The 24,484-nt window shown below is 38.9% G+C and overlaps 2 protein-coding genes and 1 long non-coding RNA gene across 8 annotated transcripts in view; 1 reads left to right on the top strand and 2 right to left on the bottom strand.

Moving 5' to 3' along the window:
• Window positions 1-284: 284 nt before the first annotated feature.
• Window positions 285-9,824, bottom strand: DSEL (dermatan sulfate epimerase like). 2 transcript variants are annotated; one of them, XM_064657563.1, is made up of 2 exons: window positions 9,686-9,824; window positions 285-8,934 (listed from the first exon to the last, which is right to left on the bottom strand). In XM_064657563.1, the coding sequence occupies exon 2, from the start codon at window positions 7,971-7,973 to the stop codon at window positions 4,323-4,325; it is 3,651 nt and encodes a 1,216-aa protein (XP_064513633.1). In that variant the 5' UTR covers window positions 7,974-8,934; window positions 9,686-9,824; the 3' UTR covers window positions 285-4,322. The 2 variants fall into 2 exon arrangements, with proteins under 2 accessions (XP_064513633.1, XP_064513641.1); XM_064657571.1 differs by lacking the exon at window positions 9,686-9,824 and adding an exon at window positions 9,148-9,309.
• Window positions 9,825-10,078: 254 nt separating this feature from the next.
• Window positions 10,079-24,484, top strand: part of LOC135415629 (peptide chain release factor 2-like) — a 44,459-nt gene continuing 30,053 nt past the window's right edge. For 2 of the 4 annotated variants that reach the window (XM_064657596.1, XM_064657586.1), the window contains exon 1: window positions 10,079-12,328. In XM_064657596.1, coding sequence (XP_064513666.1) covers window positions 10,079-10,546 — 468 coding nt within the window. In that variant the 3' untranslated portion in view covers window positions 10,547-12,328. The remainder of the gene's footprint in view (window positions 12,329-24,484) is intronic. The other 2 variants (XM_064657606.1, XM_064657615.1) reach the window with 2 other exon arrangements.
• On the bottom strand, window positions 18,636-23,300 carry LOC135415639 (uncharacterized). Of its 2 annotated transcripts, XR_010431215.1 has the most exons (3): window positions 21,750-23,300; window positions 19,200-19,274; window positions 18,636-19,117 (listed from the first exon to the last, which is right to left on the bottom strand). It is a non-coding gene; the product is annotated as an uncharacterized LOC135415639 (long non-coding RNA). The 2 variants fall into 2 exon arrangements; XR_010431214.1 differs by having other exon boundaries at window positions 19,200-23,300.

A 24,484-nucleotide genomic window follows, 5' to 3' on the forward strand; every position in this document is an offset into this window, starting at 1 on the left:
ATATTGTCAGCTCAAAAGATGTATAGTTTAATTTAAAACAGTATCATTTCAGCAACATGAAATAGCACTTTCCCATTATTAAGTATCTTCTGAGACAGCATGAGATTACCCATCCACATCCTTTATGAGAATAGTGCTGATCACATATCAGCAAATTTCTCTTCACTGAAGAAAATCAAAGTCCTGACATTTGAAAATTGTATTTTGTAGATTATTTTGATTATCTGTTTGTTTCTACACCTCCTTTTGTGAGCATATAAATTTATCAGACAGCCTACAGGTAGTTTTGATTAGAATATAGAGCAGTTTTATTTTTTTACATTATTAAAATACATTTCCTTTTGTCATCAAATAACAAGAATGGTAATCTTTCATGATCATTTGAGGTATTTACTTCCTTTAATTTCTTCTGTTTTGGAATAGTCAAGCTAACTAGTTGATAATAGTTTGATGACAGTAGATGATAGTATTTTGTTCCTCTTGAAATCGATAGCAAAACTTTAACTGAGATCAGCATGGTATCATTCCACTTATGTTCCAAATCTGAGCAGCTCTCAATTTACAGTTTTGACTCATAACTCAGAATAAATAATAATTCCACAATATGGAAATATGGAATTTGAGACTATGTCTCCAGACAGACTCTTCACTTGGAAGACAGCCCATCCATTATGCAATTTAAACAAAGGTTTCAGCCTGAACCAAAGCTAAAGGGGAATCTAGAGAAAGGAATGAAAGCTTATGTTGCTCTGATCACTCTGATCACAGAACTGTTAAGATCCAGTACTCATCCTCTTGAAGAAAATTTGTGTAAATAAAAAGAAATAATTTTGATAAATTACTAAGTCACCTAAAGAAATATCACAGTTTCTAATTACAAAACATTACAACATATGGAACCCAGCATATGGGCCACTTGCAAAAGGGGTAACTTTTTTAACTTATAGAAATATTGAGATCACATGTTTTCATCCTTAATCTTGAACTATACACTTTAAATGTTTTTAGGAACTGCAGTATTATATTCCAGTTAATGTATGTTTATGTTCATCAAATAAATAGTGTCTCTAATAATGGAGATAACTGACTGTAGGATAGACAGAAGTCTGCTAGTAGTCATACCATTTGTTCAACAGCAAGTGAAACAAATAAAAAAAAATTCTGACCCATGACTGCAGCTTTACAAATCAGTTAACAAAAACTTTACAGAACTGGAAAAGAATTTTTTGTTTAAATTCCATTTTAACACTATCAGAATGGTATTACACCATGAGTTGTGCTATATATTTTACATAATTGAGGATCTTGTACAGAAATTAAACTCCAGATCTGGCAAATTAACTGTTCAAACATAAATTTGATGAGGACTGCATGCCAACTGTGTGTTAAGAGGGTGAAAGGGACAAATCTGACCACGATACTGCGGCTCATCTACACAGATGTTGCTCTAGCAAAAAGCCTATTGGGAGCAATAGAGGCATTTAGATGTGCTCAGAGACTATAGATTTAAGTTATTTGATAGAACTCTGAATGCCAAGACCTATGTGCGTCTCCCCAGGGCCAATGTCACTTAGTTACAAATCAAGTAAATAACTGACATATTTTCCTTGGTGTTTATTTTTCTTTTGCTTCCAAATATGATTCAGAGATAAGCATTTAAATTAAGCCTGCCTTTTTTAAAAAATACATCAAAATCTTAGCTGTGTCATAATTGGACAATTCAAACCACAATATAGTACAAATAAGTATCAACATTTAACAGAAGCAGATTAAGGAAGCAAAGTTAAGATAAAGTACTGAGACTAGTTTTCATAAGCAGAACACTTTTCAATACAATGTACCTAAACAGGCATGCTTTTCAGAAAGGTCAAACAATTCTCAAAGTTTACTGACAGTCTTAAACACTACTATATGGAGAAAGGGGAGGTTAATGTTTGTGTCTATGTGGTGACCATTCCTCCTCTGGATTCTAGTGACAAGAGAATAACTCTGTATACCCACAAATCTTACCTTCAGTTGCCCTAAAACATCTGAGAGAGCAAAGCCTTTTTATTTGTTCTGGTTTAGAGTGTAAACTGTGGAAACAGAAGGCGAATGCTGAAATTTATTCTATCAAGTACAAACTGAACACAAATCAGTACTTTTTTTTTTAACATACAATCAAAAATGGCTTCAGAGAGAAGTCAATTTGAGAGAATGATACTTGTTTCACTAAAATATCAATGTATATTTACCTGTTTAATATTTCTTTTAACATGGCACTCCACCTAGCCAAGGGTGAAACACAGGTCTGAAGGGGAAAATACAACTACCTCTAGTAAAGGACAGTTAAGTTACTGTAAGTGAGACCACAAATTATCAATAACTTTATCATGGTAGAGACCTCTTTTCACATATTAATGACTGCCTGAGAAAGAGCTATTTTTATCTAGGTCGTAATGAAATATCCCAATGTGCTCCAAAGGATGTGAAATGTACATATGGGAGGGACAAAACAGTGGAGTAAGACAGGGACATAATACTAAGATTAGAAGAAAAGACAAGAACTTCTATACACTAAAAATTAGCAAGGGTACCTGTAATCTGTACGAAGAAACTCACTGCACTTTTGACATTGCCTAATGTTTACCACCCAAATAAACAGCACTTACACGCATATTTCAATACAATAAGCCAAAGCTCTGATTCCAGCTCCCACAAACCGAAGCATATTTCAGGACAATTCCATTTGTAATGAAAACCAAACGGTAAAGGAAATAGATGTCTCTTTGTGATCTGATTTACACATCTGCAGACATTTACAATACGCATGCATTTCCAGGGAATACTGAGCAAGTTAAATTGGGAAATGGGAAATTTTTTTTCTTAATGGACATGCGAAACAAAGACTGTGACTCAAGAAGAAAGTAAGCTGTGACAAATACATGTCTATCCTATCAGGCCTATCTGTTTCCAAACCAAAATCATAGTACAGCATCATGTTAAAGAAACACCAATCATTATAAAAATCAGACAACTTTGGAAATAGTTTACTGCAGGGAAACATCACTCAAATGTGAGGTGGCTTAGGGACAGGTGATTTTCAGATCTCTCCCCTTCCTGAAAGAAGACCTAAGGTTAGCAATGGCTGTCCTTCAGAAATTCATTATACAGACAAGCAAAACATCCCTCGGCAACACAGACCTACAGGTTTATCTGAGGTCTTCCAAATCTCAGACAGCCATTTTATGCAAACATCAGCAATAAGCCATGGCCAATGACATTAAATATTTGCACTGGTCCCAGGGAAATTACGCACAAGAATCACCAGAGAAACGTGTTACAACAAAGAAGGATGGAAGAGTCTCACTCAAAAAGAGAAAATCTATGCAGAACCTCTCAGACAAGAGGTACAGGAAAAAGCAGTGCAAGAAGCCAATATGTTAATAACCTTCAAAATTAGGTTATGTTGAGCCAGGTCAAAACTACACAAAATCTTCTCCAAATTTAACTGCTCATTTGGGGAATCTTGCTAGTTTCTTAGATTTTGACCCATTTCTTTTTCTCCAGATAGTTTACTTCAGGCTCACAAAGGGTACCACATTATCAGGCATAGAGAATTAAGTCTTCTCTTTCATCAAACTTCAAAACCCAGTTTAAGTACCACATCCCTGAGCTGAAGGAACCATATCCTACAATGAGATTTCATATCCACATCAATTTCAATCCCAGGCCTCTCTGCTCAGTCTGTAAATAAGGAACTAGATTTACTCAAATGTTCTGTTTCCTCCTGCTGAAGGGATGCTGAACAACCTTAAATCTTAGCTTATGTTTATTTTGCACCACTATAGTGACCAGTGAGACACAGACAGAACACATCAGTAAACCCGTCCAAGGGCGCCAATTATCACCACTGGGAACAAGACCAGTTTAACAAGTATAATTTCATATAAGCCATCATACAATCATAAAATGATAAGTACTTTCAGGAACTAACCACTTGGGCTGGAATCAGACTGGTGAGCTGGAGGTGAAAAGCTCTCTGTTCTATTACTAATCCCCTGAGCCATAGAGGCCCCAGATGGTAGTTCTGCAAAGGTTCACACAGGTTTTTTTGAAAGGCAGCAAAAGTAGTTACGATTTCTTTTTAAAGAAAAACAAATCAAACCAAAACAAACAAAAAATCCTCCACAGTTTCAAGAACAGTTACTTTTTTCTTAAAATAATCTCTCTGAAAGTAGCAGACTGTACACATTTTACAAGAATAAACAAACTTCTATAGTATTTATCCACAAATTGGGAGTCAGAGATCATTAGTGCAAATTTCTGCTGACCAGCAGCATTTATTCTATAAACTTTGGGTATCCTAAGTGGTCCATCAGTGAATAACAGATATCCTCAATTTGTCTAATCTCTTCACGTGGCATGTTTTTTTTCCAGGCATGAATGCTACTTGGTGAAATTTCCCCTTCATAAGGAAGATAGAAAAGACTGGTGGAGGTGGCAAATAATATTTGGTTTAAGCTAGCAGGAGGAAGAGGAATACCAAGAAAGGCAAAAATTGTTTCAGCCGTCTTCTGAGGAAAGTTCACAATATCTTCAAACTTGATCAGCTGATAATTTGTTGGGAGTAAGTCCCCATTTATTCTCATTGCTGCTGCTGTGTTTGCTAGCCATAAATAGGACAACACTGAAATAGGATTTGAATTAGAATTTGAAAATTCTTTTCTCAGTGGTTCATATTCGGAGGCATAGCCTTCATTTAAACTACATTTTTCTTTACCATTCTCCCCTTTAAACATTGCAGCCAAGTGTTGTGGAACATTTTTCAAGGAGTAAAGGCTTGGCTTATTTTTGTACAACATTGAATAGACCCATGCCCGTGGGTCCCTCACTACATATAAAGCTTTCATTGATGGTCCTAGGATTTCCTGAAAGAAGGGAAGCTTTAATGTCCAGCTCCCACTGCTTAAACTAAGCACAGGTCGTGCATTAGGATAATAGATGAGATGTCTTCTCAGTTCCCTGATATATTCAGCATCTTTTTCTTGACTCCCTCTTGCCCTGCTTCTTTGCTCTGACAGGGATTCTCTCTTTCTGGATCTTTTCTTTTTGTCCTTGCTTAACGCAGAATGCTGAGCAATTTTACTTCTGCTAGCTTCATACAAATGAATGTTTTGTAAATGCAACTTTGTATCTCGAACTAGAGACTGGAGCCACCCTTGGATAAGACGAAAATTACCACTCTGAACATCAGAAACCTTCCATTCACATGGATCTACAAAGGAATCAATTTCAAATTCAGTCTCGGGAATTTCAAGATAGGGTGTAGGTATTCTAATGTATAAAAAGTCACTGGTATTGAAAAACAGCTGTTTTAAAATTTCTGCACCAGAAGTGGGAAGTGAAGTAATGATAACATCTGGCAAAACAACGGGGTTTCCTTCTAATTGTTTGGCTTTATTGCCTTTATCATGTTCTAGCCTTACCATGTCACTGCTCCATTTTGCACAGATGGGCTGAGTACACATGCTCCACACATCCACCAATTCAATAAGCCACAGTGTGACAACCAGTATCAGAATCCAACGCAACATTTTACCAAAGGATATGTAAAATCTCCACTGAAAAGCCAATATGACCAAACTGACACCCAAAATTAACCCTGCAATTATGTTCACTTTGAATCCAAATGGGAAAACCACTCTATTATTTTTTATCTCTTTTTTCACAGATTCAGTACCGACACCAAACTTGGTCACTTTATTTTCATGAATTACTTTGGCAAAACCACCAAATCCCAAGTAATCGAACCTTGCCTTTAAATTCTGATACTCTGTCACAACAGAGATGGTATTTTCGGTGTGGTTGACACTGAGCGAAATCTGAAATCCAGATTTTGCATTATCTATGAGTCTACAGTCAGAAACATTGACATACGGGCCATAGAAAAGGTAAACAATCCTTGTAAGTGTATTTTTCATTGGAAAGGTAACATTTACAAACTGGGTCCATCGCTTTTTGAATTCAGCTGCTTGTTCAGCCTCCTGTATCCTAGCAACAGGGCTACTCCCACGATGATCAAACCAAAACATCTTGTAGTGGGCATCCCACACATCCATCATAGCTCCATTGTACTTGTTCTTAAACTTATAGGGTATGTACTTAAAATCAATGTCAAGATTATGAAAAAAGGCACTGACAGAATTAACAGGAGAGTCTTCCTCCTTCTCAATATGGTCTACTACTAACAGTGTCTGAGAATTTAAGAGCAGCAAAACGCGATATACGCTTTTCAGTTTCATTGCTGATGTGTAAGCAGATACTGCCTCACCACTCACAAACATCATGTCTCCAGCCTGGGAGGCTGTTATAATTTCTCCAGTTGAGTCTCCAACCTCATCACCAATCCACTTCAGCCACTGGGCACATTCACCAAGCTGTCCTTCCCAAGGCTGGTTGCACTGGCTAGTAGGAGATGGAGCAAAGACCAAGACATTGTTTAGGTGGCTGAGTTTAGGTCCATAAAGAGCCTCAGATACAAACACCTGTCCATTGGGAGCAAAGGTGAAAGAGTTCTGATCAGGATGTTCATGTCCTGGATTGAAACTTCTCCACCCATCAATCCAGGTATAGGGTTGAAAGTGAACGATATCATAGACAGCACGTCCACCGAGTTTTCCAGACTTAAAGGACACAAAGGTGTTTGTTTGACTGTTTGGCAATCCAGCCCCGTAAGTAACAACTCCCCAGTTAGGAAACACATGCATTTTAGCAGTACCATAGTCAGGAGGAGGCTGAGGAGTGATTTCAGCAGCATACCATATAAATTCAGTATGTAATGTGCTCCACCTCTGTGCAGTGGATGGCACCATTGGCCCATCTTTGGGTCTGTGTTTTCTAATCTGTTGTGCCAGCCAGTTGCCGGCTCCATTCTTCATTATAAACTTATCCAAGAAAACCAGTTGGCTCTCAGGACCATAAAACCAGTTGTAATTAGAATCCGCTACGCCCACAGTCCTCTGAAAGCCTGGTAACAGGGTAGCATAGTAAAACCAAAAGTGCATTTTGAGCCAGTTATTCTCCAAGTTGTTAATACCAAAGTGGCGCTGGGCCAGGAAAACATACTGGGTTACTGACTTGGCTGTGTAACTCCCATAAGCTACTCCTTCATCTAGAGACCCATCTACAATATGATTGAGCAGAAACATGGTTTTCTCCATCACATCAACAACAGTGTGTTTCCAGATATTTGCCCGAGATCCTTTGTCCACTCCTGCAACCAAAGCCCCAATAAGCAAAGCAAGCATATTGGTTGCCTGGTGATTATGGAGAAGCTGCTTTCCCCAGGACCGAACCTTGGAGTACTCATACATTTCCTCGCTTACAGACCATATCTTCTCCAGATATTTTTGTCTTCTCTCATTTTCCAGTGAATTATACAAGAAGTCAAAAGCAGTGGCAAATCCTGTTAGAGAGTGACCAAGTGGCACTTCATCTCCAGGTGCATTCTCAACCAACCAGTTTTTGTAGCCAGCCATTCTATCCATATATTCTATGGCAAAATCAAATGCAGCTTTATCTTCGGGGCACAGCAAACAATAAAATGCTAGAGGTGGCAGATTGTTACCATAAATCTCATTCCACTTCGCAGCAAAATCAGCGTACTTGGGTGGAGGTAGATAGTATAAAGGGTTGGAGAGCATAACCATCACGGCACTTCTGATGACTCTAAAAAGATGCAAATGGCTTGTGTGAGCCTTCTGCCTCAGTGCTTGAACATCTTGAGCGTCGAAATACAAGCTTGGATGAAGGACTGTTTTTTTCAGCTTCTGCTCAGCACTAAGGCCTTCAAGTTGCTGTTTTTCATATTGATCTACATTTTCTATGAAAGTCACCCAATCAGAGTAATTGCTTACAGATTCTTCAAAAGCGAAGACATCAAACATCATTAATGCTAGAAATAAAGTATGCCCCGCGAACATCAGAGCCATGATCCATTAGGCAGCTCCTCTTCCCCAGACATGCATTTCCTTACAAAACACAATGTCCAGATATCAAAATTTCATCCAGTTTGTAAAAACTCTAATATCTTAAGGCATATTTTTAAGAGAAAAGATTTAGCATACACTGTGCATCATAAGAGAGGCTCAGACTACTTGCAATCTGAGATACAACATTGAAATGTCAAGGCTCTTGAAAACTTAAATCTCAGGTGCCTTGTCTGTTCACACTTTTCTCAAACACAGTACAACATAAACACTAAAATCAGGTTAAAAATAAAATCTCTAAGATATGAATATAAAACGCAGGTCAACAATGCACAGTACAGAGTGAAACATTATCTCTTGATAACTTGAAAAACTTCACCTGAAAAAAGGAATCAGAGTCATAGGTTTGCTTTTTTAAAAAGCTTTCAATCAGGTCAGATTCCACTTTTAGAATTGACAAAAACCCCACTGGTCAAAAAATGATACAATTTATTCAAAACAGTGTGTTATATTTGATAAAATAGGGATTTACAGCACTTGGAAAACAGACTCCAAAACTGAAATTACTGTCTTCAGTTTTCGCTTTATCTCAATTTCCATACACATTCTTTCCATCTTTCTCTTTTGGGATTCATCGAGGGGCAAGAAAGAAAACAATAATAGAAAAAATCAACATAGATCCTCCATTAGATCCTTTTGATGAAACTGCAGCGCTTTTAACCACTATTCTTCTCTGTTTGTGAAAAGTGCATCTGAATTAACAGTCACAGAGTACTGACATATTTTCAAGTCTTCTTTCATCTTATCTTCAGCTAGTGATGCCCAAATTTGGCCTCAGTGATTCAAAAAATCCTTCTCTTTCCATTATGATGCAAAAGGAAAACATGTGAAAAGGCAGAAAGCCAATACTTCCTTGTCAAAAGAGCAGTTTCAGGTTTCCTTCCACTTGGCATGTTGGTTCTTTCTGTGAAAACAGAAACAAAAGTTCTCTGAAGCTGTGCAGGTGTCGGAACATATTTGAAGTACTTTGACTAGCGAAGTGCTGCTACCTTTTTAAGAAAGATGAGTTAATTCACCTTTCCTTTTCCAGAAATTAATAAATAAATAAATAAATAAATAAGAGCATTTTCGAAGCTCCACAAAATTCATCCTTGGCATAAGAGCAATTCGGATTCACCTTTTCCTGCGTGAACAAGCGGTCTCAGGGCATCTTTTGCCGTTACGCCACCAGGAGCTACCCGAGAAAATAAATCTGACCGCACGTCACCAAAACTCAACAAAGCTCTAATTAAAAACAAAATGAAAAACCATACGCGTATACAAACCACGCGAGTGGCCGTGCCGCCGAAAGGACGGCGGCAGGAGGCAGCCCCGGCAGCCCCGGCAGCCCCGGCAGCCCCGGCAGCCCCGGCAGCCCCGGCAGCCCCGGCAGCCCCGGCAGCCCCGGCAGCCCCGGCAGCCCCGGCAGCCCGACCCTCGGCGGCCGCCCCCGGGCCGCCCCCGCCCCCGCGGGCCCCGCACGGAGCCCGCCCGCGCCCCCGCCCGCGGCCACCAGGGGGCGCCCCCCCGCCGCCGCCGCCTCCCCGCTCGCCCCGGGGCCGCACAACTTGCACAAGTTTCGGCGCGGCCCCGCGGGCGCGCCCCGCGCTCCCCGCCCCGACCGGGCACCGCCGGCCTCTCGCTCCCGGCGCCCCCCAAGCGCAACCCCGTCTTACCGCGGCGGGTCCCGGGCGGCTCCCGCGGGGCTCGGCCCCGACCGGCGCGGCCCGGGGCGCGGGGCAAGCCCCGGCCGGGGGCTGCGAGTGGCGGCCGCCGCGCCGGCCCCGGTCGGCTGGGCCGGGCTGGGCTGCGCTGGGCTCCGGCCCCTTCTGCGCTGCCGCTACTTTCCCCTTTCCGGGCTGGCCGCAACTTCGGGTCCCTGCCCTCCGCCGGCGGCTCCCAGGAGTTGATGGAGGGGGAGATGCGGCGCCGGGTGCCCAGCGACGGGCACCGACAGCCAGGCAAACTCGCGGGGATGTCGCTACGGAGGGGCGGGGAGGGAAGGGAGGAGGGAGGGAGGCGGGGAGGCGGTGGCGGGGGTTGACAGAGCCGCCCCCGGCGGAACGGGGATGTGCCGATCCTCCGCGCTGTGCTCGGTGCCGGTCCCGCCGCCGCTCCCGGCGGCTTCTCTTCCCTGCGGCTGCGTGAGCCGCCGCTGCTCCCGGCGCCGAGCCCGGCCCCGCTCCCGGCGGCGGATGCCACCGCCGCCCCTGCGCCCAGAGCTCGGCGGGGGCGCCCGGGGGCAGGGCCGAGGCTGGGGGGCCGCGCCCGGGAGCGGCGGAGGCGGCGGGGGGAGGCCAGAGCCCGCGGGGACCCGGTGCAGCGGGTCCCGGCGCGGGGAGCGGCGAGCAGAGGCGGGTATGAGGGAGCTGGTGAAAGAAAAGCTGCCGCGGTGGGACGCCTCTGCGGACCGGCTCCCGCGGCTCCCGGCCGGGGCACTGCCAGGGGTGGGCACGGCGGCGACCCGGGGACCGGCGAGCAGGACAGGGCTGGGCTGGGCTGGTCAGGGCGACAGGAGCCGCCGCTCCTGTGGGTGACAACTTTGTGAGCGCGGAATAACTACCTAACAGTGCCCGTGTCTCAGGAACCACGGGGATGAGCAGCATTTGCTTTTTGGAGCGGTCCCACTTCTTCATAACTACCTTCCTGCGCAGGCACTTTTGTCTTGTGCAGTGCATTGAAATGATTCTCATTCAGCTTTAGCTGTAGGCTTCTGAAGTAACTATAAAGCCGTAATGAGGTGTAAAATCCTCTGCCCCTCGACTCGGTCACGGTCAGTGGTGCGGTGAAGGGCCACAAGGAAACGGTGGCCTGCCCGCCTGATGCTGAAGTTCACCCGCGAAATCCAAGAGGTATAACACCGTTCTCGTCTTCGAATCACAGTTTGGATTGCCGGTGAGGACTTTCAGAGCCTGATTTTGTAACATGATGTGATACCAAGCTGTTCTTTGGTAGTCGAGTGCAGTCTAGAAAAAGAGTGAGAGATTTTGGATATGTTACCACTTACTATATTTATAATCTGTACTTCAGAGAATTTTGATCATCTCAAAAAGCATAACTTTTTCCCAGCCATGGCCTATATCCTTTTTATTTCCCCGCATACCTAGAAAATACAGTTGCATATTTAAGTATTTCTTAAGCTACTTAATGTGTAACTATCTTGAAATGAATATATGAATATATAAAGGCCATACATTATGGATACTGATTCTGTTTCTTTGTACTACAGAGTGCACCTTAGAAGGATTAAATTATTAAATTATGCCTATTTACATCAATGATTAAGTATGCCTGGAACCATCCTAATCTTTCAGGTGTGCCCTTTAGACTTGGCTTAAAAGGGAAAAATACTGATTATTGCCTGGATCATACCTTCCCATCAGTAGAAATTTGCATAACGAACAAAGATCAGCACATAATTCCCTGACTGTGAATCTTTTACAATGATGCCTTTTCATACTACTAGGGAAGTTATTCCAGGAGGAGAGCAAAGAGAGATGTAAAGCAACAATAGAGGCCACATTCCCTCTTAAGTCTGTAGAAACTGAGTGGAATACACTACAAATGAAAACCTCCCAAATCTTTTTCCTTCTATTCCCATTGTAGCCATTACATTTTTCCCAAGGCTGGCGCATTCTGGAACATATTAAAGTCTGAGAGAATGACTTCTCCCATAAATTGTCAGGCAATTCAGAATAAGCAGAATATGTGGAGGACTTGTGTTAGAGTAAAGCTCTCCCAGGAGCCCTTCTCACTCCCTGGGACCTGTGGTGAGATCATTAGATATACAGTGTTCAGTTGCAATGTGATATTTCTGGAGAAACATGAAAATGAATTACTGACTGGCCCCATACATTCACAAAGAGTACCATTTTGAAAAAGTCTTACTTATCAGGCAATGAAGGCATTTGTAAGGCATTTCACTTTTTCTGTGGCAGCTCTTTCACATTATTGGAGATACACTGGCAAAATAGTTCAGGCTGATTTTCTGCTAAGCCAATTGCAAAGCAAGAGTGTCTTTAACCACCTATGATTTCAAACAGTACAGGCTACTTTCTGTCATTTTCAAGTCATTTTGCTTCAAACACCATCCCCCCAAACCCCCCAAGTAAACAATAACAATAAAAAAACCTAAAATAAAACAACCTATAGTGGTATAACTAGTATTCATTTATTTTTTCTATTAGTAGTTTTCAATAGTCAGCAGAGACCCGTGATTACTAAACTACAACTCAAGAATGAACCCAAAAACGCATGTATACAACTGGTATCAAGGATAAACAATTAAGTGAAGCAAACTCCGAAGGAGTTGGATTAAGGTAATTAGAAATAGTGACTCTGGGTTGTAACCAACTCTTTTGTCTAAAATGAGCCTGAATTACATTGGCATTCTGCTGTTTAAAGAGTGATCACTAAAATCAAAATCACTTTCAGAATAACTGTTAATTGTGAAAGTAACTATTAAAAGTTACCATTTACTTTTCGTATTTGTAGAAACACTGACCATCTGGAAACAAATTGCATTATATCGCTACATTTTCATACTCTTTGTAACTATGAATAGCTGAAAAGCAAGTCTTATGGGCTATCTGCAGGAAAAATGTACTGTAAAATATCTACCAAGATAATGAGTTTTGACTTATGGGAAGTCAAAACTCACTGTGACCTCACTGTCACTTCAAATTCTTACTGTAAGAAATCATTGTTGGTGATGTGCTGTGGTGTACTGCTTCAGCGATAGCATTCTGCACCAATATCAAAATCAGCCATCTGAATGATCTTGAAAATAATAGTAGTGTTATTCTGCTTGAGTACAGGCCAAGTGCTAACAGGTGGATGTGAAGAGTAGAATAGTCAGCTGGACTGCAACAAAATACTTGCCAGTGTCAAGGAGATAATAATTCAGAATTTCATACATGAATGAGATGCTGCTGTCAAATATGAGACATTGATTCACATTCACAAAAAGAGCCAGGTATTTAGGAATGATCTGGACTGAGGTAATTAGGTTTCAGTAGTAGTGAACTCTTGAAACTTCTACCTAACTCCTCAAGCAGCAACAATACATAAATTCCTAAGTTTAACTTATTCTGAAATAAGTTTTATTTCAGAATCATCACAAGTTTGGGGGAGAGTCCTTTACCACTTAGAAGTCTTTCCATATTGATAGGGCTTGGTGCTTATTTCATGACTCAATCTCTCTATGGACTGAAAGATACACTTTTCTTAATCTAAATCCACTTGAAGACTTAATTAATTGTGAGTTCTTGAAACATACCTCATGCACAGCTCCTTTTACAACGGACAAATGAGAAGACATTGAAGGATAGATAATGCAGTGGTGATGAGGATCCACTTTAAAGCAATAACCTATTGGTCAAAAGCAACCACCTTTCACAGAGAAAACATGGTTGCAATGGACTTTTCCACTTTAGAGAATGCTAACCACAATCTCTCAACTCTCACATGACCGAATTTCTTGTCTGTTTCAGCATACAACATCTCTGTTCCAAACTGGGGGCATCGTATGCCCCATTAATGAAATACCTTTCATTAATGTAACCACACTTAGAAACTTGCACACATAAATGAATTGTATTAGAGGGAAGGAATTAGACCCTCTGCCATGTGAGAATAGCTCACATGTTTTACGATAAACGGGTATTGGAATGAAGCATGTACCACATTCTCAGAGAAGGGAACATTCCTTCAAATCATGTCTCCTGCTCTGAATATGATACTGCTTTTTGCAATATTCAAGTTCGTTTCCTCTCTGTATAACCCCACCTGACAGGAACACACACGAACTCCACATTGTTAGCTAGTGAACTACTTTTGGAGGGAAAAATCTGATGGTACAGATGAAAAATTGACAAATAAAGAGAGTGAAAGGTAAAGTATATAATTAATTGATGTCAAAGTTTCTGTCTTTTGGGGGTCAAATGATTTCAGAGGAACCGAAATTCCCCTGTAGAGTACACAGAAAAGAGGAAAAACAGCATGTGGTGATGCTCTTTTATTTTTGTTGTATATTACTTATTATTTTATTTATTTTAAGATTTTTTTTAATTTAGGAATTTTAACTAACTAAAAGCTAACAGCAATAAAACACAAAAAAGCAGGCAAGAATATCCTGGTTGTATTAAAACTAAAAATTAACATATTGCAAAGACTCTTGTTAGTAAGGTTCTCCATCACTACATGACTAGAGAGGCTGCAAAGTTCTTGGTGTCACTGTCAGCAGAGAAAGGTAGGATGGAGCAACTTCCAAAAGTCATGGTGCTGCATTCCCTCCATCCAAGCTGTGAGCTCCTGTCAGCCCCTTTGTGTCTGAGCAGTTGGCAGTCTCATTGCTACATAACTGGTCCTGCAGACTCAACAGGGCAGCACAGTTTTAGGCTAGCTTAAGTAGATTGCTAAACTGCACCTTAAAAATGTCAGCTGCATAGAGGGGTAATTTTAAATCCATTTGTGAGTACCTCAGACACTGCATATGAAGCAAATGGGATTATTTGTACTTTGGTAGCATTTTAATCAAACAGTCTTTGGTGGAAGTTTTGTGTACAATGATGGGATCTCAGGAAGATTCTCAGCAGTTGGTCAGAACAGCATAGGGCCAAGTTCTTAGGGTTTCAAATTCATTGGAGTAACTTTTGTGCAAGTCTACACCGGAACACGTTTTTCACCATGAAAACTCATCACCAAGCAACCTGTCCCTTGTTGCCATATTAAGTACAATATGTTGGCAAATTAATCATAACATAAAACCAAAAGAGTGGAAGAGGAAGGATTTTCTCTTTTCCTTGACACAGTGTCTTGCAATATAAGAAATTCTTGACATTAAACTCTCCACCCCCAAGGAACACCCAGAAAAACAAACCACCAAGAAAAGCCAACACTAAGTTCACCAAGCATAAGTTTGAACCAGGATATGATACATTCAATGGATTTGAACCAGAGAAGGACTTAATATCAGAATCTTGTGAGGTAGATAAGCTTTATATAATATTGATGTAAAGAAGGTTTTACCCTTGGACTGCAGGTAAAGGTTGCACATGAAGAGCAAATGCATGGAGGCATAGCTGTCCTTTGATTTTAGTATCGAAGTAACAAATTTTGCTAACAAATCCTGTTTATTCTTTTTAGCTGAGGTATTTCAACTGTAGTTTTTTGATCCTAATGTAAACTCCCTGTTGTAATTTCAATGAGGTGCATGCTTTTCTAATGTCTTCATAAGGCTTGTATTTGGCCCTGAATCCCAGTACCCAGTCACTGGTGACCTTTCACCAGCATTTATTAATACAGTATTCTTACTTGCTAGCAACCATAAATTAGAATTAGCTTAAAGATTTTTAAATATATTGTCTAGCCCATGAGGAATAGATATAAAAAATGTTCTTACTGGACAAGCAGAACCTACAGAGGCAGCAATTAAATGATAAGACTGGAAATAAAAACTCTTGTGATCTACACCATTGTCTCCAAATTGTATGATTAAGGAGATACTAAATTATACATTATAGGGGAAGAGTACAACTACAAATCTTAACTAAGCATATTTTTTGTAGTTCTATTCATTATACTAATGTACAGGCTTATATTTAGCAGCTTTAGGAGCATTAGAAAACAGGAAAGCTACAGATTACAACCCATATGGGTATGCTCAGGTTGGCAGCAGTGATTAATAGTATCTCCTGGGTTTGCCTTTTGTAACCAAACAATATTTAAGACATATTAAGATGATTTACATCACAAGGAATTCAAACACTGTACTTACTTTAACAAAGCCTACTGCATTAAAAGGAATGTCGAATGGACTAACCTGTATTAGTTCAGTCATTATCACAGGGAAACAGGCAAAGTCTCAGGTTAAAATGGAATATCTCAGTTTGCAGCACAGCACCCTGAATTGAAATTATACTTAACCCATTCTACCTAAATATCCTAAGTAATTTCCTGTCAATAAAGACCACATTCATCCAGGTCAGTGGGACATCTTAGTTTGCACAGTCCTATTAGATTTAATAAAGTGACTCTGAAGTACCACTTAATGGAAAAGTGTAGTTCTGCAAGAATTGTGACATTAATGAGGGCTCCTTGGATAGGAGTGATCTACCACTCTTGTCATATCTGATTGCCTATTCCCATCCCCTCCTTTTCCAAGGATGATACAGGTGTGATGAATCAGGTAAGGGAACTGATTTTGCAAAAATCTTACTTACAAAATAAATATTAGTTTCCAACTTGATAATTTCCTTCAGCTTAGTTCACCTGGCATAAGGCAATAATATATATCTGGAGGTAGGGAGCAGTAAACAACACTTTTAAGTTGTTCTAAGACTATTTTAAGGTAAACAAACTTTTTAAACCTGGTTGAATTGTTCCATGCCTAATTCTGATGTTTTGCTCTACAGTAGGAGAGGTTGTGAATGCCAACTGTATTTAATCATCCTAGTAGACCTGAACAATTTGATGTCAAGCATGTAAAAATGTTGAAAGTATAGGCTATCAAGCCTGTCAAGTAAGAGCTCATTATTGCAAATATTTTTCAATGTTATTGTAAAAAATACATTCTGAAGCACTTGGAGTTACCAGTCAGTTTTAACATTTGCTATGCTAAATGTTAAGGAGCTTGCCACTGGGCTTCTTTTACTCATGTAAGGAAAATGGTGCAGAAATATTAACGACATAATATACCAGTAAGCTGTAATTGGCTTGTGGTGGATTATAGACAACACAGCAACTCTCTTAAACTAGAATACAGAGTTTGTATTAAATCCCTTTGTATCTCACCTGGATCATTCAAAGGATAAATATTTAGAAGTTTCCACTTTTATTACATTTTTTCCTGCTAATGTATTTTGGCCTGTAGGTTTCTATTTTAAAGTATTGTCTCCATCTGTACTCTGTTATTCGGAGTACATTTGTTGTTTGTTTTTTTTTTAACTTGTAAATGCTTCCAGAGAGACCGATTATGTCTACATAACACTGTGTAGCACTGCACACAGGTACCCCAGTTAGTTGTAACAAGCTTAGCTAACTGGAATAGATAACATGCTCTATTAATGAAGCTGTTCCTTCTGGGATCTAAGCTGATACATTAAAAATTAGCCTGAATATTACTTCAGGGCAGTGGATGGTTCTTAGCTGACCCATGTTAAAGAGAAGAATCTTTTTAAATTTTGGAGGATAAAGATAAGATGCAAGTTAATCAGTCTGCGGATTAACCTCTCTGTGACACAGAGAGGTCACACTGCAGGGTTTATATATTAACTGCAAGAGTTATGAAATGATCAAATAGCTGAAATCTGAAGCTCAAAATTTAATGATTTATAAGTTGTACATTATTAACAGTGTTTGTAATTAAAACTGGAAGAGCTTTTCAAAGAATATGATGGATTGTCTGTAATTTGAAGTCTTTAATTAAGACCAAAGGTACCTCTGAAAAGATATTGTCAAATTTGATAATAAAAGAACTATCAGGAGAAATTCAAGGGTCTTAAACTTTATGAATTTTTCATCACATCAGACTTTCTTTTATAGCATTCATTCATCTAGAAAAGTGGAAAAATACAGTGGACATTTATAAAGGTCATATAAATATGGTTTCTTATAACGGCAATTGAATTGCTTTCTGTTCTACCAACATAACTGGTTTTGGAAACAACTTGAGACCTCTCAGGAGCATAGACAAAAATTAATTTTGCTATTCTAAGCATGGGGGGGAAAGTCTGGAAGTAAAAGAAGACATAGGGAGAAGAAGTAGGGCTGAAATGGGATGACAGAATTTCATGTAATGCTTACTGCCGCTTTTCTCCTGCCCTAGTTCTACAAAGCAGTAACTCCTAGCCCATACAGCCTGATCTTTCTTGAAGTATTAGCCAATCAAAGTGTCTTTCCAGACATATAGCATAGCTACAGGAAGATAGTTAAACTATGGATATTTTCCTGTCCATTCCAGTTTACTGTCTAGGCAGCTGCCTCTACTGCCAATGCCTGGAGTTGGCCCTAACTACACTAGTGATTCATTTATCTGCCTTAGTAACCATTACAAGGGCATCTATAATAATCTGCAGTACAACTTTTAAATCAACAGTTCATATATTGCATAAAGACTTTGTTTTGTTTATGAGGCTTTATGAAGTTAGGAACATCTATACAGAGGTGTTGTATGTCAACTGACAAATATGTTTTTTCCTATACTCCTGTACAAACAATAGATATCCTTGGCGCACGCGAACAGCATTATTTTGACTCACAGGAATGAAGTATTCACAGAAAGATAAATGCACTCAAATGTACTTTCTAAATAGCACTACTGAAAAGCAGTAAATGTAAGAACAAAAAATATTCATCAATTTAGCATGAGATGCTTGCCATCATAAATGCTTCAGAGAACACTTCATCAGTTAGCATATTTCTAGCATTTTTCATTTCCAGAAGACATGGCAATTGATGGATCTCTTTTCTATCTAATTGTCAACAAACATGGAGCCTTCAGTTTCAAATATTTTTCCCCTTTGCTTTTCTAACACCCAAAAATGAATCTATCTCCATCTCCAGATCCTTTCTAATACATTTACAATCACAAGAGCAGCAAGCAAACAAATACACAGACAAAACCAGTCAAAAACCAAGATGAGTTTAATTGCCTGTGCTGAACTATGCCTGTCCCACAAACACAGGATTACCTTTGGCAGCCAGGAAGGCAGGAAAGTATCCCTAATAAGCTCTGTAGCCTTCCTTCTTGCTCTCAAATCCACATGGTTTTGCAGTATGCCCAGAAAACTATCCAAGTTTCAGCTAGTACAGCTCAGAGCTCATTAGACTTGTGACAGATATGCACTGCTGCTGCCTAGAGTTGCAAAGAAATTACTGGCAATTGTTCAGAATTTTCCTGACACTTCTCTGTAAAATTAAATGATTTATTGATATCACTGATTGATGGGACCAAAACATTCAAGGTGACACATGAAATCTTTTGAAACTGTGGCAATAACTGAGCAAATTTCTAGTCATTCATATCTCTATAGTCCTCATCCCCTTGGCAGTTCACTTGTCAGGAGCAAGGTGTCCAACCTTCTCTTAACCGCTGATTCCTTTGCAACCTAATGAATAAGAAAATAAGGAATTTCAGTCTGCTGCTAAATTAGCATGAGTGTTTTGAATATAGTAGAAAATAGCACAAACCTGTTCAAGCAGTTTTTCTATCTTTGTTCTACTACAGAATAAACCTTTTCTTCAGGCTTCAACACATTAGGTTGCCTGGGAACATCAAAGAGGACAAATTAAATAAAAAGATGTATTATCTCCATAATTAGAACACCTATTATTACAAATATTAAAAATCAAAAGACTTGCCTTCAAAATATAAAGCATTGAAACACAGTGAGAGAAAAAGTTTAAAGTATCAGCAGTTACATATTTAATTATGTCAAACGTTATACAATTTAAATATTTCAAAGCAAATTCAGCTTTTGTTTTAAACTGGAAAAGTTTCCTCAAATGGCGGTGTTTTAAAATTTCCTTCTGTGTCTGAAGGCCTGCCCTAAAAAAACCCCAAAAACAAAAAGGAGGGGTGCTGAGAGGTATGTTTCCTAAGTCTTCTATCTTAGAATATGTTAAGCAGTATACAATAAGAACCTCTTTTTCTCCAGGCTATGGAAGAAGTCTGAATAACCAGTTCAGATACAGGTTACCGGTTTAGATATGTGGGTGTAGATGGAGATGAATCCAATGTCTGGTGTCCAGTCCAGCATTATCTGAAGTCAAGAAGAATCTGTTGTCTACTTTTCAGACATTAAATTAACCCCTTGGTCATGAACAGTAAAGCAAATCTTGTGATATTGTACTTTTAGGTGTACAACATCCTTTGAGAAAATCTGTGTAAAAGATACGAGCTAGTCCATAGCAGTGGGGATTATGTAGCATCAGATTATGTAGTATCATTTGGTGAAACAATGCAGTACATCAGTCACACACTGTGAAATATTTTAAAGGTTTTCTCAACATGCTGCAGCAAATTTATTTTAAAAATGGAACATTAAAAGAAATATCCTACTATGAAAGTAGCTTGTTTTCATCCTAACAATGACATGAGACTGCAGTCAAAAGAGCAAATATGGTGATGAGGTAATGTATGACTATCATCATCATTATTTTCAAACAGAGCTTTATTTGGGACTGTGAGATTTGCTATGTCCCCTTCAGTGACAGCTCTATAAACACATATGGGGAAGAGGCAGGAAGAGGAGGAGGGAAAAATGTTGGAACTTATGTACAAGCAAAGATTTATGCAGTTAAATTTGTAAGTTGATTGCTTTAAATATAGGACACTTTCGTTCACAAAAGTGTAGGTGGCAAATCTGCATTAGCTGTGGATTTTGTTTGACTCAAATTGAGGAGCAAGGGTAAATCCTAGTTCTATCAGCATAAGTGAAAAAACCCAACCAACCAAACAAACAAACCCCAACAAAACCCCAGCTTTCTTCATAAGTGGGTTTCTCTTAGGATTGCTTTTCAAGTTGAGTGCCACTGAGTGAAGGAAAAGTGAGTTAGTGTACTCTTCTAAAACAAGAAGCATCTGAACCACAAATACTCAACAAAATATTGTTATTAATTACACTGTCTTTTCCAATCAGCTCTCTGAAGAGCACTTTTACATTTGTTATTCTAAAATCCAACCAAAGGGCAAAAGCAGACAGTTTGCTATAATGTGCCAAAGGTGAATTTCAATGGCTTTCCTGAAGAGGAGCTTGTTTCCACTTGTGATATCCACTTAGGTGGAGACCTTGGTATCACAGGAACTTTGTCTTAGTAAGCATTTACTAACTATACTGCAGTTTTATAGTGGACTTTGAAACTTACTAATTTAACACAGTGATTAATCAAATTCAGTCTGTTACTGAAATGATGAGTGAATTTCCAGAGGGTTTGTACTATGTGGAAATAAGGGCACAAAGCCAAGTTCCTTTCTTCCTGAAGAGGGATACGGTGGAGAGATAGCCTTTCTCTAGCCTTTATAGCAAATCCACCAACAGATATTGAAGAAATCGTCAGAAATTTTATAATTATTTTTGCACACCATTGTTTTCTTCCATTACAATCAAAATAATGAAAGATATGTCTAAATGTATACATCAGATTTAGAATTTTTTATGTCTATTTTTCCCCCCTACGTTTTCCTTTAGAACTAAATGTACCCTGCTGTTCCAAAATGACTTTTGAAGTATCCCAGATAAAGTATGTTCGTACAACAACATAAAGACATTATAATAATCATTTTCAAGAAAACAAAGTCAACAATAAAAGAGTGGTCACTGTAAATATATATATTTAAATTAACTCACCAAAGCATAAACTACTACAAACAGATTTCATACTTTTTCCTGCCATGTGATTTCTCTGTCAGACTAATTACTCTATTGCTTCCTTAGAAATTTCCCAATTTAGTTTGCACATTTGGTAATAGAGAGAAGGTACCTCAGAGCTGTCAGTTTAAAGGTTAGGATCTACATTCAAGACCAAAACAGTGGCATTAAAAAGCATAAGGAAAAAGGTATGAGATGCTGACAAAATGTTCCATCTTAAAATTAATGTATTTTAAGGTTTCCTCTTGCATGGATAGTTTTTTCTTTTCCTTCCCCCCATTCCCCTCCCACCCCCCACACTAGAGAGAAAAAAATGCAGTGGCATAGTGTGAAGATAAAGTAGTTTTTATTCCAATTTCATAGCTCTTACCTAACCTTCTTGTCTTCTGTTTCTCAGGAGTCCTATTTTCCAACATCATAACATCTGCTTTTTGTTTCTTGACCTTGCACTTTCCCTCCAGGCTATTCACTTATTTCCATTCCACTTCCTCCTCCTCACCAGGACATCGGCAGGGGGAAGTGCAGGTTAAGCAGAAGACAGAAACTCTGTGTATATAGTCTTGATTTTCACTTGGCATTCCAGACAAACTTCTGCCTTCCCTCCTCTTCCTACAGAAGCCAAATGCTATGTAGTTTCAACTCAATATGTGAAAAAAGCATTTTTTAATAGTTGTTCTTTTGCTCTTGTTTTTCCCCTGACCCCTCTAGGCTTGGTCCAACCTTTTAATTCACGTATGAAATGACACACTCTTGATACTAGACAGAGAGCACCATCTCAGCCCTGATGAATTCCTTCTCATTGCTCAAAAGAAAGAAAATGCTAGAATTTTGTAATGGACTTTTTAGCATTTTTTTTTAAGAAAATATGATATTTTAGCTTAAAAGTCACCCCAAATACTCAGCCTGAGGCAGACATCTCACATAGGCACCTTTCAGTGCTGTGGTTTAATTTCAGTGATTATGAAAAAAATGCAGATAGAGTTTTATAGAGACTGTAACCTCACAACAATTAAATACAATGGAGATGTAACTATATTAGTTTAATGAATTAATTTCAACTTTTGTCCACTATCATTTTTCCACAGATTAAATTGCATGTTAGTTTAGGGTCCTCCAGCTTCAATAGCTGTTGGGATAAAGCTGGGACCTAATTGATTTTTGCTTGATATGTTTTGCTTTTTAAAATGTGGATGCAAGACAATAAAAACTTCTCAGTTGTCTACAGAGAAAATAAAAATTAACAGGAAAGTCAATACAAGAAACTCTCATTTTCTTTCACAGGAAAAGGAAAAAAAACCCGAAAACTAAAAGAGAACAAAGTTCTCCCAGCCAGTTATAGATCAGGTTTTTCTCATTTAAGGGTGATTCCTTTCTACCTGACAACTTCTAATACTAGAATAAATGTAATTTATTTCAGCTTGTTTTGAAGGGTATGGATGTTAGTGACAATAATATATGTTCTATTGTACTTGTTTTGCATTATCAAGTTCCTATCTAATTTTTGCTCCTGTATTTGCAAATAAAAGGAATGTATTTAAAAATTATTTAGTAAACAGGGAGAATAAGGCAGGAAATTGCATGATAAATCAGATAAAGACAAAAGTAAACATTTAATTAACTTTCTTCCTTCTCTTCCTTTAACCTTGCCGGATATTTTGTCCCTTGCTCCAAGGTAAACACATATCTGACAAAACAACGCTTTCAGAATTTCTGTTTAAATTTTTATTCCTAAATGAAAGGAAGATGATAAGCATAAATTAAACTGTCAATCAATGCTTTTTATGGAAAAAGTTTATTTCTAATAATTTGGGAACTGCTTGGAAGACCTTTTCTGGTTATGAAGAAAATAATTCAAAGCTGAGAATTTATGTCTCAATCTGTGGTTGACTGATTGGTTGATAAATTGATTTTTAAACAAGAAAGGGGAAGCGTTTACTTAGTACTTACTAGTGATTAAAATTGGTATCGTCTATATCAAAATATTGCATCATATTTATATTTAAATATGCGTATTTATAATTTGAGAGGCAGATGGATGCTCAAAATGCAATCCAGTTATTCTTCTGAAAACTATGAGAATACCTAGACATAAATAGGAAAAAAACCCACTTTTAAAATGCTAGCAATTTTTTACTTTATTCCTTAAGAAACATAAATATTGGTTTAATAGTCATCTAGAAATGAAGTGTCTTTGGCCATCCATTGAGTAATACAACTTAATTGTTATGAGTCAGATGTAAACATAAAATTTTTAAAATCTTGCTAATAGTGGAATCAGGAACTCTGTAATTCAAGATGAATTTCTACAACTCTTTATCAGCTTTTGAAATTGCAAGACCATGTTTATGTTCCAAACAAATTTAAATGACCACTGGCACTACATCATGTTGGCAATGCTGATAGGAAATTGATGGGTTTGAAAGTTCTTTTTGACTGGGTATCTCAGTTTCCTTAAGAACTTTGGAAAGTGAACCTTGCTCCTGCTATTGCCATTGCTGAAGCAAATGTCCTCGCATGTCAGGAGTACTCACTGTACGTACTCAGGCAACCAAACCAGCAGGACCACTCCCCACTCATATGACAACCACTGGCAATATTCATTACAGCATCCTTAGAAATCCATTCCCAAATGGCTACAGGAAAAGGAAGCCTGGGTCTCCAAGGATCTTTTCCCAGATCAATCATCCCAGCTTTGCCCTTTTCCTCTGTCCTTTAGCTTCCCTGTGGCACAAGCAGCAAAATTCAATTTTGTCTGCCCTGCTGAGAATTCATAGTCTGCTATGTCTGAGTGCTAAACACATTCATGAAGAATAGCACCAAAGTATTGAACCAGTGCATAATGAGTCTTTCTAATCATGCCCTTGCCCTTCATTTCCAATAGTCAACAGCTCTCAGAAGTGTGAAGTGTACAAACACAATTAAGAGCTTTCCATAAGTTATTTGTGTTTACTGTGAATAAAAATAATTTGGCATGTCCCTGGCAAACTTATATCCTTAATTAATAAAATATTTCCAAAAGGTTAATTATACAAAAAGAAAATGCAGTTCAGCATTTAAACTCTGTATTAATACATTAATTAAGTCTTAATGATCAGGGTCTGTAGC

Source organism: Pseudopipra pipra, chromosome 1 (assembly GCF_036250125.1).
Source record: "Pseudopipra pipra isolate bDixPip1 chromosome 1, bDixPip1.hap1, whole genome shotgun sequence".
Classification (NCBI taxonomy): Eukaryota; Metazoa; Chordata; class Aves; order Passeriformes; family Pipridae; genus Pseudopipra; species Pseudopipra pipra.